The sequence below is a fragment of the Schistocerca americana genome, chromosome 2, assembly GCF_021461395.2.
Source record: "Schistocerca americana isolate TAMUIC-IGC-003095 chromosome 2, iqSchAmer2.1, whole genome shotgun sequence".
Lineage (NCBI taxonomy): Eukaryota > Metazoa > Arthropoda > Insecta > Orthoptera > Acrididae > Schistocerca > Schistocerca americana.
Window position 1 is genome coordinate 656,600,284 of NC_060120.1, and position 14,089 is coordinate 656,614,372.

The 14,089-nt window shown below is 42.3% G+C and overlaps 1 protein-coding gene across 2 annotated transcripts in view; it reads left to right on the forward strand.

Annotated features, from left to right (window-relative positions):
- Nucleotides 1-14,089, forward strand: part of LOC124594227 (glutamate receptor ionotropic, kainate 2-like) — a 281,777-nt gene that overhangs the window by 190,352 nt on the left and 77,336 nt on the right. For both annotated transcript variants that reach the window (XM_047132590.1, XM_047132591.1), the window contains one exon: nt 11,144-11,282. In XM_047132590.1, coding sequence (XP_046988546.1) covers nt 11,144-11,282 — 139 coding nt within the window. The remainder of the gene's footprint in view (nt 1-11,143; nt 11,283-14,089) is intronic.

Below are 14,089 nucleotides of genomic sequence, written 5' to 3' on the forward strand. Positions count from 1 at the left end.
TACGTTCATCGCGATGTCGTCAAACACGGATGCGACCATCATGATGCTGTAAACAGAACCTGGATTCATCCGAAAAAATTACGTTTTGCCATTCGTGCACCCAGGTTCGTCGTTGAGTACACCATCGCAGGCGCTCCTGTCTGTGATGCAGCGTCAACGGTAACCGCAGCCATGGTCTCCGAGCTGATAGTCCATGCTGCTGCAAACATCGTCGAACTGTTCGTGCAGATGGTTGTTGTCTTGCAAACGTCCCCATCTGTTGACTCAGGATCGAGACGTGGCTGCACGATCCGTTGCAGCCATGCGGATAAGATGCCTGTCATCTCGACTGCTAGTGATACGAAGCCGTTGGGATCCAGCACGGCGTTCCGTATCAGCTTCCTGAACCCACCGATTCCGTATTCTGCTAACGCATTTCGTTAATGGAGTGAGTGACTGATTATTTTGTAAAAATTTTTTGTTCATTTATAGACACAGTCATAACCGGTTTCCGCCATACAGTGACCATCTTCAGATTCTATAGGCGGTATACACTTAACACAGGTTCATGCGTTGTCAAACCCACGCATGAACCTGTGTTCAGTGTATTCCGCCTTTAGAATCTGAAGATGGTCATTTTATGGCCGAAACCGGTTATGACTGTTTCATAAGAATGTGATTGCGTCTATAAATAAATAAAAATTTTGTACAGAACTTCCCAATTCTTGTACTGTCTATCAGAATGCCAATTTAGTGTCAGAGGACAAAAAATGGTTCAAATGGCTCTGAGCACTATGGGACTTAACATCCATGGTCATCAGTCCCCTAGAACTTAGAACTACTTAAACCTAACTAACCTAAGGACATCACACAACACCTAGCCATCACGAGGCAGAGAAAATCCCTGACCCCGCCGGGAATCGAACCCGGGAACCCGGGCGTGGGAAGCTGTCAGAGGACAACGTAGTGCAATGTACTCAGGCTATTTTTAAAAATCCATCACATTTCATTAACGGTAATTATGCAGATAATGCAACATACGAGGCATTCATGGTTGTAGATGTCTCCACACCACAAAAAACTACACAGGTGACACACGACGCAACACTTGAAAAGAATACAGTATCGGTACTTCAAAATCTAATGCAAATGATGATTAAACAGAATACTCAGTTACGAGAACTACGAGTTAACACCATGGCTCAGTTCCGAGAACTACGTGTTGACACCACCACTCAGTTACAAGAAATACGAGAAAAACAAGTAGACAGCACCACTCAGTTCAATGAACAATTTAATAAAAACGATGATCATTTTTCCAGCATACATAACGAGCTTAAATCATACACAGAAACGACTGATAAGCGTTCTAAACAAGTAGATACAGATATTAAGGTCAGTGAAAAACGTCTCTGCGATAAAATTGAAGCTACAGCCAGGCAATGAGCAGAAAGTTCACACTGTGACCTCAGAAACGCTACACAAAGACTTTCTCCGTAAACACACAGAGGAAAACAATCAGTTTTTACAGTCATTAGCAGTAAAAAGGCAGGAAGTAGAGCAACAGTTGCTTAATACTCTTACAACCCATGTTGATGCTAGTATAAACTCCATTACAGACGAGGTTAACAGAGTAAAACAATCACAGAACCAAATACAGATGTAACTGAGTTTCAGAACCACTGTTGACACACGAACCCAAAATGCACAAGAAAAGAGCACAGGTGACATTGAGTCGTAAAGTTTCCGTCTTGAATAAACAGAGCTGTTGCAGGACACTGAGACAATTGAAGCAGATTTTAAAAAATATGAACAAATCTACACGCAAACTACAGAAGCAAGTCGACGCTTTACATTCAAACAATTCCACACACATTCTTACGCTGACGGAAAGATGTGATGAGCTATCAGCAAGATTAGAAACACCTGAAAACCAAACTGAAAATGAATCAGACGACACAGCTCCCATTCCGTTTCCTGAATCTCAGGAATATCAGCATCAGGGACTTATTACAATTATTAGAAATTCAGCACTCGGACTACTCATTTGTCCATAAGAATTTTAATAACGTCAATCAAGGGAATAACTTATTCGGTTACAACGAGCAAGCCCGCCCACTCCATAACAAAATAAATAAAAGATTTAGTTCCAATAACGATTTTGATAGACATTTTAATAAGAGACACCATTCTGGCAACCATTATATTCAGCAGCAGCAATAATACATGCAGAATTTCGACGCCGACAGTCACAGTTTCCAGCCGCAGTTCTTGCCGCAGCCGCAGCAGCCCGTAAATTTTCACAGACCAAAAAAAATGGCTCTGAGCACTATGGGACTCAACTGCCGTGGTCATAAGTCCCCTAGAACTTAGAACTACTTAAACCTAACTAACCTAAGAACATCACACACATCCATGCCCGAGGCAGGATTCGAACCTGCGACCGTAGCGGTCGTGCGGTTCCAGACTGTAGCGCCTTCAACCGCTCGGCCACTCCGGCCGGCTATTCACAGACAGTACGGTCTACAAGCTCAACCGAAGGTCAATGTGCCGCCGCCAAGCTTTGTCAGTACAGCCCAATCTAATTTCTCCCACAAAAACCAGTGGTCGCAGTCACATCGAAATGATCAACAGCAAAGTAATTTTCACAACAAACATAAAGGGAATAACCACCAATTTAAGCGTAATTTCGGCAAGAGCAACTTTCATCAGAATTAGCCTCAGGTCATTCTTAATTAACCTAATATTCGTTTCCATCCACTGCAGCATTCTGCAGACCAAAACCATCGTACAGTACAAATAATGGACCTACCACAGCAATCTTCTGTCTCCAATCAGAACGTCATAACTTTCGACAATATTAGGTATACACTATTACAAAAGAGACACCAGACTAAAAAGAATATTTCTCATCCCATAGTTGAAATTAAAATTGGCTTGTATTTATTTTCTGTGGTGATCGACTCTGGTTCAACTGTAAACAGCATTTCAAAAATGTAACGCCTACAATATCTGTCCTACCTCTCCACTTGGTAAAACGAAAGTTCGGGGCGCAGTCTCAACAAGGGAGTAGATGTGAAACTGCAAAACCACCCATCTTTTATACTTGCTGATCACACTTTTCATGCTAATTTCTGGATCGTTCCACTCTTAACAACAGACATCATTCTTGGAATAGATTTCCTTGTCGAGCAAGATGCTGTTATCAACTTTAAGAAGTTATTGCTTATACTGAAATCCGATACGCAACAACTATCTGTCACTTTTCAGAATATTTTGTCAGCTGAGGAGCAAGATATTAACAGAGTAGAGGTCATTTCAACATCAAAGAATACCAATTGGCATACAACGCTCTTTACGGACACGTATTTCCGTATTTGATTATGACGTTGTGCAGACGATCAACAGCAAGGTGAATGAAAGTAAAGGTTCGAAGGACGAAGAGCACCGACAGTTGCAGGAGATTCTTATACAGCACTCAGAAGTATTTAATAATGTACCAGGAACGATGTCCAGTTTTGTTTAACCCTCTTCACGTTGTTAACAAGAAAAATGGCTCAATTTGTCTTGTGCTGGATTCACGTCAGATCAACATCATCATTGCCGAAACCAATCGTCCGCAAACGCTGGAAGAACTCTTGCAAAAATTTCAAGGGACGTCAATCCATTTGAAACTAAAATTTGGATTCTGGCAAATTCAACTGCATCCTAATTGCCGAAAATACACTGCTTTCCTTTGTTTTGGCATCTGCTACCAATTTTGTAACTTGCCTTTTGGGTTAACAATTAGCTCCGCTGCATACATCCGTGCGATGAATACTATTCTCTCAAATGAATTAAAAGACAGAATCACCACATACATTGACGACATTCTAATTGCATAATCTTCTTGGTCGGATCATAATTCTGTTCTTCGCGTGCTACGGCAAACTTTTCTTACAGAAGTTGTTACCGTGAACTCTCATTTTGGCAAGGCTTCCATTAAATTTCTAGGTCACGTAATTTCAGCTGACAGCATTGCGCCCGACCCTACAAACTACAAGCCATCCATGACATTACAATTCCGCCTACCAAAAAACAACGTCGCATCTTCCTCGGCTTGCCGCTCAGGTTTAGCCGAGCGGTCTAGGGCGCTGCAGTCCTGGACTGTGCGGCTGGTCCCGGCGGAGATTCGAGTCCTCCCTCGGGCATGGATGTGTGTGTGTCTGTCCTTAGGATAATTTACTTTAAGTAGTGTGTAAGCTTAGGGACTGATGACCTTAGCAGTTAAGTCCCATAAGATTTCACACACATTTGAACATTTTTTTCTTCCTCGGCTTGATCAATTTCTTCGCCGTTTCATACACCACTCTGCACTAGATACGCCTAGATTGTCATCTTACTGGTAAAAGTACTATCTGGTCGTAGGATGACCAAGCACAGTCCGAGTTTCTCAGTCTAAAAAATGCTTTACTTAACGCTCCATTTCTATCACATCCTGACACGACAAAGAATTTTTCGATTGCTACAGACAGCTCCAGGACTCCTCTTGGTGTCTATGTACTTCAGGAAATAGAGGAAAATGGTACAACTATTAAGAAAAACATCGCCTTTGCTAGTCGGGTGAAAGAAATTATCCTATCACTGAACTCGAAACGTTAGTGTCGTTTGAGGTTTCACTAACTTTCGTCACTTTCTCTACGGCAGACACACAACAGCACACACAGATACACAGAGCTATTCAATTTCTTTTATCAGCTAAATTCGCACATGACAGACTTAGTCGCTGGAAACTTTATTTGCAGGAATTTAATTTTGTGACTGTCCACATCCCAGGAACCCAGAATACTGTAGCAGAAGCACTTCCACGCTCACTGTGCAGTAACTAGCAAGAAATCGCCGCTAATTTCTGTCAAACTAATTTCAGCCTTCTCTACATTAAACAGATAGCTTTCGAAAATTATATTTCAGCATCGTTAAAAGACATCGCCAGAGAGCAGAGCAAAGACGACGTCTGGAAAGAGATCAAACTTCTGTGGCGTGACATAAGCCAGACAACAATCAGAACCTACTACATCGTGCACAATAATATTCTGTTTTAGTGTAACGTTCTTTAAAAAAGAAAACTTTACGATTACATTGAATGAATGTGTGAACTGTGGAATGGATACTAAACTCAAACTATCGTGGGGCGTGTTGTAAGTGCAAGTGGTGTGCTTACTCTGTGTTATTGTTAGCAAAAACTTTATACGAACAGTTTGGGTAATGTAACTCCCAATACCAATAAAGAAATACAATCACTGCAAAATACATTCAGCCCCTTAGGCACTGAATCCTCTGGCTCTGTTCGATACTGATAACTTTCGTCCATGTGCACATAACAAATAAATTAAATTATCTTACCTCTATAACAGCAAAGGTGCAACGCGATATATTCTGGTCTCTCAAAAAAATATAAATGTGCTACCTCCAGGCTCTGCGGTGTGCAATGGTGACTGTAATACTTTGAAATGCACATTAAATTGTTTTGGGTAATTAATGAAAACATTTATGAAAAATCCAACTTCTTTGAAAAACGTCTGACCTGGACAGGAACGCGGTGCTGATTGTGGTGAATTACTAACACTGAATTCTTTTAGCAAAATTATATTGCAAGTTAAGTATGTCTTTTCGAAAACATCTTCAACTGAAGTTAGAGTGGTTAGAATACTATATCCCGCTAGTTAATTGATCCATAAAAAATGAGATGTACACAGTATTATCTAATCTCAATAACACCAGCATAAATGCACCATCATCAAATTACATATAGTTCTGTTAACAAATCTTAGAAACATTTAAAAAATGAAATATCTTAACTATCCCTTTTATCAAATCAGTTTACATATATTCTGGGGTTACTCAACAATTACAAATTATCAGCCAACTCATCTACACTAACGCGCTGGAAAGACAAAAATCATAATTATTTAACATATTTACCTTGCTTCTGGGAAGACTACTGCTTACATATTCTCATAATCCCTACATTAATCTAACACCACAAAAACTGCCTACTCCATCGTCTTTCGCTAACAGACAGCTGCCTACAACTATGCGCCAAGCGCTCTCTTACTCCAACACTACAATCTCAGACCAGAAGCAGTATCTTTGGCTCTGCGGTCGTGCACAGTCAGTGGTCTACTTTATAAAGCCTGTCAGAGACATACCTCGTTTATATTATCATAGCTTTAGTTTAGTTTACATTAATATTCTTATCATATTCGGGTGGCACATACAAGTGTAGATCCCTCTCAATTGAAATGTCGTGAGAAGATTCTGCCGCAACGAAAAACACCTTTGTTTTAATTATATCTACCCCAAATCCTATACCATTTCAGTGACACACTCTCCCTTGTTTCGCGATAATACAAAACGTGCTACCCTTCTTTGAACTTTCTCGATGTACTTTGTCAATCAAATCTGGTAAGGATCCCACACCGCACAGCAGTATTTTAAAAGAGGACGGACACACGTAGTGTAGGTAATCTCTTTAGCAGATCTATTACATTTTCTAAGTGTCCTGTCCATAAAACACAGTCTTTGGTTAGAATTACCCACAAGATTTTCTATATGTTCCTTCTAATTTAAGCTGATCGTAATTGTAATTCCTAGGTATTTAACTAAATTTAGGGTCTTTAGATTTGACTGATTTATCGCGTAACAGAAGTTCAACGGATTCCTTTTAGCACTCATGTGGATGACCTCACACTTTTCGTTATTTAGGGTGAATTACCAATTTTTGCACCACACAGATATTTTTCCCAATTTTTGCACCATACAGATATTTTTTCTAAATATTTTGCAGTTTATTTTGATCTTCTGATGGCTTTACTAGTCCATAAACGACAGCATTATCTGCAAACAGCCTAAGACGGCTGCTCAGATTGCCTCCTAAATCGTTTATATAGATGAGGAACAGCAAAGGGCCTCTACCACTACTACAGAACGCCAGAAATCACTTCTGTTTTACTCGATGACATTCCGTCAATCTTTGATAGGAAGTCACGAATCCAGTCACATAACTGCGACTATATTCCGTAAACATGCAATGTCACTACAAGGCGCTTGGGTGGTACAGTGTCAAAAGCGGTTCAGACTGAGTAACTGTGCTTCGCAGCGTTTAGCGGTCACTGTTTGACCCTGTTGCCGCGACTCACGGTATATCACGCCGTCCAGGACGCATTTTGTCACTTAACTCAAAATCGTTGTCTTTGAGTCACCTCTGCCCGTTATTTCCGACAGAGCATCTTCTGCATACGCCTCCATTGGCAAATAATGACTTTCCACAGAATATTTCTTGATATGAAAGCAGAAGAATAACACTTCCCGTAACTACAAAACGTTATACGCTCAAGGCACTAAAGTAGTATGTTCTTTTCATTCCACCCGAGATTTGCACACTGTTTTGCAATCCGAATGTTTCTTATGTTAAACATGTCTCGTGTCACTGTTTGTTTCGCTGCGCTAGGACAACTACTGGCTCTCTTCGCCAACAACGTGAATTAATTCAAACTCTTAATACTTTTACACAATGACAGAGTAAATTGATGCAAATCAGTTTGATTTCGGATGAAAAGCTTATACATTCGACACATCTGGCTTCTCCTCAATGAGAAAATGAAGGTTTGGAGAGCGTCATTTTTACGTAGTCTGATAATTTGATGATGAGAAATCGCAATCAGTCATGCAAAGAATTTTCAGACATAACAACACACTGGCGCGTATGGAGGGTGGTCCATTGATCGTGACCGGGCCAAATATCTCACGAAATAAGCATCAAACGAAAAAACTACAAAGACGAAACTTGTCTAGCTTGAAGGGGGAAACCAGATGGGGCTATGGTTGGCCCGCTAGATGGCGCTGCCATAGGTCAAACGGATATCAACTGTTTTTTTTTTTAATAGGAACCCCCATTTTTATTACATATTCGTGTAGTACGTAAAGAAATATGAATGTTTTAGTTGGGCCACTTTGTTCGCTTTGTGATAGATGGCGCTGCAATAGTCACAAACATATGGCTCACAATTTTAGACGAACAGTTGGTAACAGGTAGGTTTTTTTAAATTAAAATGTAGAACGTAGGTACGTTTGAACATTTTATATCGGTTGTTCCAATGTGATACAGGTACCTTTGTGAACTTATCATTTCTGAGAACGCATGCTGTTACAGCGTGATTACCTGTAAATACCACATTAATGCAATAAATGCTCAAAATGATGTCCGTCAATCTCAGTGCATTTGGCATTACGTGTAACGACATTCCTCTCAAGAGCGAGTAGTTCGCCTTCCTTAATGTTCGCACATGCATTGACAATTCGCTGACGCATGATGTCAGGCGTTGTCGGTGGACCACGATAGCAAATATCTTTCAACTTTCCCCACAGAAAGAAATCCAGGGACGTCAGCTCCGGTGAATGTGCGGGCCATCCACGACCAATCCACCTGTCGTGAAATATGCTATTCAGTACCGCTTCAACCGCACGCGAGCTATGTGGCGGACATCCATCATGTTGGAAGTACATCGCCATTCAGTCATGCAATGAAACATCTTGTAGTAACATCGGTAGAACATTCCGTAGGAAATCAGCGTACACTGCACCATTTAGATTGAGATCGATGAAATGGGGGCCAATTATCTTTCCTCCCTTAATGCTGCACCATACATTAACACGCCAAGGTCGCAGATGTTCCACTTTTCGCAGCCATCGTGGATTTTCCGTTGCCCAATAGTGCATATTATGCCGATTTACGTTACCGCTGTTGGTGAATGACGATTCGTCGCTAAATAGAACGCGTGCAAAAAATCTGACATCGTCCCGTAATTTCTCTTGTGCCCAGTGGCAGAACTGTACACGACGTTCAAAGTCGTCGCAATGCAATTCCTGGTGCATAGGAATACGGTACTGGTGTAATCGATGTTGATGTAGAATTCTCAACACCGACGTTTTTGAGATTCCCGATTCTCGCGCAATTTGTCTGCTACCGATGTGCGGATTAGCCGTGACAGCAGCTAAATACCCACTTGGTCATCATCATTTGTTGCAGGTCGTGGTTGACGTTTCACATGTGGCTGAACTCTTCTTTTCCTTAAATAACGTAACTATCCGGCGAACGGTCCGGACACATGGATGATGTCGTCCAGGATATCGAGCAGCATGCCCTTTGGGCATTTTGATCACAATAGCCATATATCAACACGATATCGACCTATTCCGCAATTGGTAAACGGTCCATTTTAACACGGGTAATGTATCACGAAGCAAATACCGTCCGCACTGGCGGAATGTTACGTGATACCACGTACATACACGTTTGTGACTATTACAGCGCCATCTATCACAAAGCGAAAAAAGTGGTCCAACTAAAACATTCATATTTCTTGACGTACTACATGAATATGTAATAAAAATGGAGGTTCCTATTTAAAAAAAAAACGCAGTCAATATCCGTTTGACCTACGGCTGCGCCATCTAGCGGGCAAACCATAGCGCCATCTGGTTTCCCCTTCAAGCTAGACGAGTTTCGTTCTTTGTAGTTTTTTCGTTTGATGCTTATTTCGTAAGATATTTGGCCCGGTCACTATCAATGGACCACCCTGTATTAGACAATTGTTTTCAAATTTTTGCATCCCTTAGATAAAAGAAAACACACACAATAGCTCCTAAACGAAGCAAGATGAGACAAACGCTCATAATAACGTACCTACTTTTTCTTTGCCAGCCGGTGACACGGATCTAACATACTCGTACGAGGCCTGTTCAGAAAGTAAGCTCCGATTGATTGCCAAATTGAAACCACAGTGAACATCAGAAATGTTTTGCTTGTAACAATTAGCTACACCTTTCAGCTACTTCTCTACGTAGTCGCCGTTCTGACTTAGACTTTTGTCATAGCGTTGTACCAACTTTTCAATAGCCTCATCATAGAAGACAGCCGCCAGTGCTTTCCGCCAATTCTCCACGCTGGCCTACACCTCGTTGTCTGTGTCAAAATGTTGTCTTCAAAGACAGCGGTTCATGTGACCAGAGATGAAACTCAGCGGGAGACAATTGCGGACTGTATTGTGGGTAATCTCACATTTCCATTTGAAAACGATGCAGGAGCATCTTCATTGCCCCTGCAGAATGCGGCTGAGAATTGTCTTGAAGAAGAAACAGCACGACAGTTATGTAATGTTAGCTGCATAGCTTCAGGCGAAATTTCTCACCAGGCCCTCGTACTTGGCGGCAGACACTATTTTCTAGACATCTTTACGCACTCACTGCGAGCTCAGAAATGAGAAGAGCGACGTGATGCTAACTGGGGTTATACTACAGACACTACCCAACACATCTGTGCAAAGCCTTATCGGATTTTCATAGTAGTTTCCATTTCGCGACCGATCGGAGCTTACTTTCTGAACGCCCCTCGTATATTACTCTACCCTGGTGTATAAAAAATTCATAGTAAAATGTTATGAAAAATCATTAATTTATATCACTATCCTGTGCACATCAGTACTTTATGTATCGAGACTACAGTTTGCGCCAGACCGGAATCTGGACACTGCTTGTTGTAACCCTTTCGAGCACGTTCCACAAGTGATTTATGATTGCAGTGACTGATTTTTTGTTCCCTTACTTCAGAGCACTGACGCTAGCGTTTCTCCTACCGGGTATGTAGGAAGAGCGCCGCCCAGGGAATGGATACAGCGTAGGCACCGGTTGTACCAAAGACCCGAGGACGTTAATATTCGTGAAAACACTGAACTCAAAGAAAAGCGTGAAACTGAATTGAAATGGCTTCACTGTTTTAAGTGTTTTCATGGATGTTGCATCCCGTGGTCTGTGATACAGCGCGACGCCTCCACAAAAATCGTTCCTTCAGTGTTGTTTTTCTCACATTATTCACAGTAGGATACGTCAGCGACAGTGTTAAATCGGTCCAGTATTGCAATTACATAATCTTTTAAGGTTACCGCTCGCGACAGGCAAGAGATCCCAGTCCGAATGAGGTCTGCCACAAATTTTAAACTGTTATGGTGGATTAATATTATCGCAGAGACAGCGCCAATAAAGAGATTTTCTTCATTTTGTTTATTGGATGTGGCACTTGAATAGATTTTCCTTCAGTCGGTGTTCCACTCTCATCTCAATGTTTCAGGAATAAGCATTCTCTACAAGCAACCAGAAAAGGCCGATCCTAATCTGTTTTCCTTCCTGGATCCTTTCACGATAGACGTTTGGATCTACATGGCAACAGCGTATCTTGGAGTCTCTGTTATATTCTTCATATTGGCAAGGTTAGTACACAAACAATTTTTGCACTATATAAAGGATAATGAATGTACCACGGGAAGTTTTACCAAACATCAGCCCTGTTAGCAAATTCTGAAAAAAATTGGAAATGAATAAATAAACTTCCTGTATTTTATGGTTAATTCTATAAAATTCACCACAGATTTTTTCATTGACATTTTGGAAAAAAATACTAAGCTCTATTTCTAAAAACTTGACTACGTTTGACGTAAAGCTCTCGAGTTTCCTCTCTGTGAAAAAAAGCAGCATATTATCCATAGCTGTTAAATGATTCATTACGTTCTTGTATTTTTATATATTATGTATGACACAATGACATGGGCGTTTCACTATGACCAACAAGTGGGTATCTTCAGACTGTCAATAAAATGGTTCAAATGGCTCTGAGCACTATGGGACTTAACATCTGAGGTCATCAGCCCCCTAGAACTTAGAACTACTTAAACCTAACTAACCTAAGGACATCACACACATCCATGCCCGAGGCAAGAGTCGAACATGCGACCGTTGCGGTGGCGCGGTTCCACACTGAAACGCCTAGAACCGCTCGGCCACACCTGCCGGCAGACTGTCAATAGATGAAAAGAGGACAGTGTATGATATCTGCCAAGTAAACATCTACATATTGACAACAATTAACGCCATTCGAAACTATATGTTTTTAATTTATGAGCCGGCCGGTGTGGCCGAGCGGTTCTAGGCGCTTCAGACTGGAACCGAGCGACCGCTACGGTCTCAGGTTCGAATCCTGCCTCGGGCATGGATGTGTGTGATGTCCTTAGGTTAGTTAGGTTTAAGTAGTTCTGAATTCTAGGGGATTGATGACCTCAGATATTAAGTCCTATAGTGCTCAGAGCCATTTGAACCATTTTTTAATTTATGTTAGTACGTGAATGAAAGACAGAATTGTTTACATCATACAAAGAGCTGCCACTGCCCACCACGAGTCTGAATGCCTCCTTGGGGCGTCGTAGGCGCGCTCGCGGTAAGGAAAATATGCAAGAGGAGCAAAGACGAACTGGAAGTTATTCTGGTGGAGATACGGGCCACAGAGAGGGAAATCCACTGACATTAGCAACCTTAACAAACGGTAGACTGTCGTGGCCCGGGGCCAGGGAAAGAGCATCCGGTAAACAGCGAAGCAGGTGAGCCGTCAGCTTGCTGCAGTCGTGAGCGTCTAAGGAAACGACACTGACATCACGACTAGCCCCTCCAGGTGGCGTGGAGGTCGCGAAGGCTTGCGCGATCTTTAAAGCAGGACAGGCGCGATCTATGGCAGATCCGACAACACAGTACAATATTAGTGCGGGCAGAAATATTTTTGAGCACACCATTCCGGGCACACTGAACATGGCGCTCTGCAGCAGACCACCCCTACGTGTTCCCATGTTGACTCGATGATATAATCAATTACGATTGCACCAGGCACGGGATCATTGCGATTGGACGTCAGATCAATGGAAACGTGTAGCCTCGTCTGATCACATATCTTGTTAATTAAATTTATTGTTACACAAGGTCGATGGTCGTGTCTGGATACGGCGTCATTCTCGCGAACTGCTGCTCGGAACAAGCACTTCGTCATAGGCGTAGGCTGCTTGGGGGCAGTATTATGCTATAAGGGACATTGATCTGGGCTTCCGTGGGACTTGTGATAGTACTTAAAGGCAACATGGAAGTTCTGTACCAAGTGAACATTATCACGGACTACCTTCATCCCTTCATGGCTGATGTCTCTCGGAGCGACGATGCCATTTTGCAGCCGTATAACTGTCCATTTCACAAGGACAGAATCCTGCTACAATGGTTTGAGGTGCGTGATAGTGAACTCACACTGATGTCTTCGGCACCAAATTCGCGTGATTGGAATTCAGTGGAACACATGTCGGGTGCAATCTGGCACCCACAAACCACCGGACCGTAATTTATGGAAAGACTTGTCAAATGGTTCAAATGGCTCTGAGCACTATGGGACTTAACATCTATGGTCATCAGTCCCCTAGAACTTAGAACTACTTAAACCTAACTAACCTAAGGACAGCACACAACACCCAGCCATCACGAGGCAGAGAAAATCCCTGACCCCGCCGGGAATTGAACCCGGGAACCCGGGCGTGGGAAGCGAGAACGCTACCGCACGACCACGAGATGCGGGCTAAAAAAAAAAAAAAAAAAAAAAAAAAAAAAAAAAAAAAAGGACTTATCCATAGACACTTGGTGCCACATACATGCAGAAACCTATCAAGGGCTTACCGAAACCATTACATGCAAAATCGGTCCTGCATTGCGTTCCAAAAGTGGACCAACATACTATTAAACAGATAATGTTTTGGCTCATCAGCTTAAGTCTTCTTCAGGATTCGCTTCATAAGAGATACTAAGACAAACAACTGCTCATGTAAAATTCTGTTCAATATCCCAAAAAAATATACATACACGGTGTGACTCGTACCGGCCAGGGTAGCTGAGAGCGCTAACGCGCTGCTTCCTGGACTCGGGTACGCGCACCGGCCCCGGATCGAATCCGCCTGGCGGATTGACGACGAGAGCCGGTGTGCTGGATGTGGTTTTTAGGCGGTTTTCCACATCCCGCTAGGTGAATACCGGGCTGGTCCCCACGTTCTGCCTCAGTTACACAGCTCGCAGAAGTCTGAACACATTCGCACTATTTCATGGATTCCACTAGACACAGAGAGTTGGGGTACACTAATTCCTTCCTGGGGGGTACAGGGTGGCGGCAAGAAGGGCATCCGGTGACCCCTTACCATTAACATGCCAAATCCGATTAACC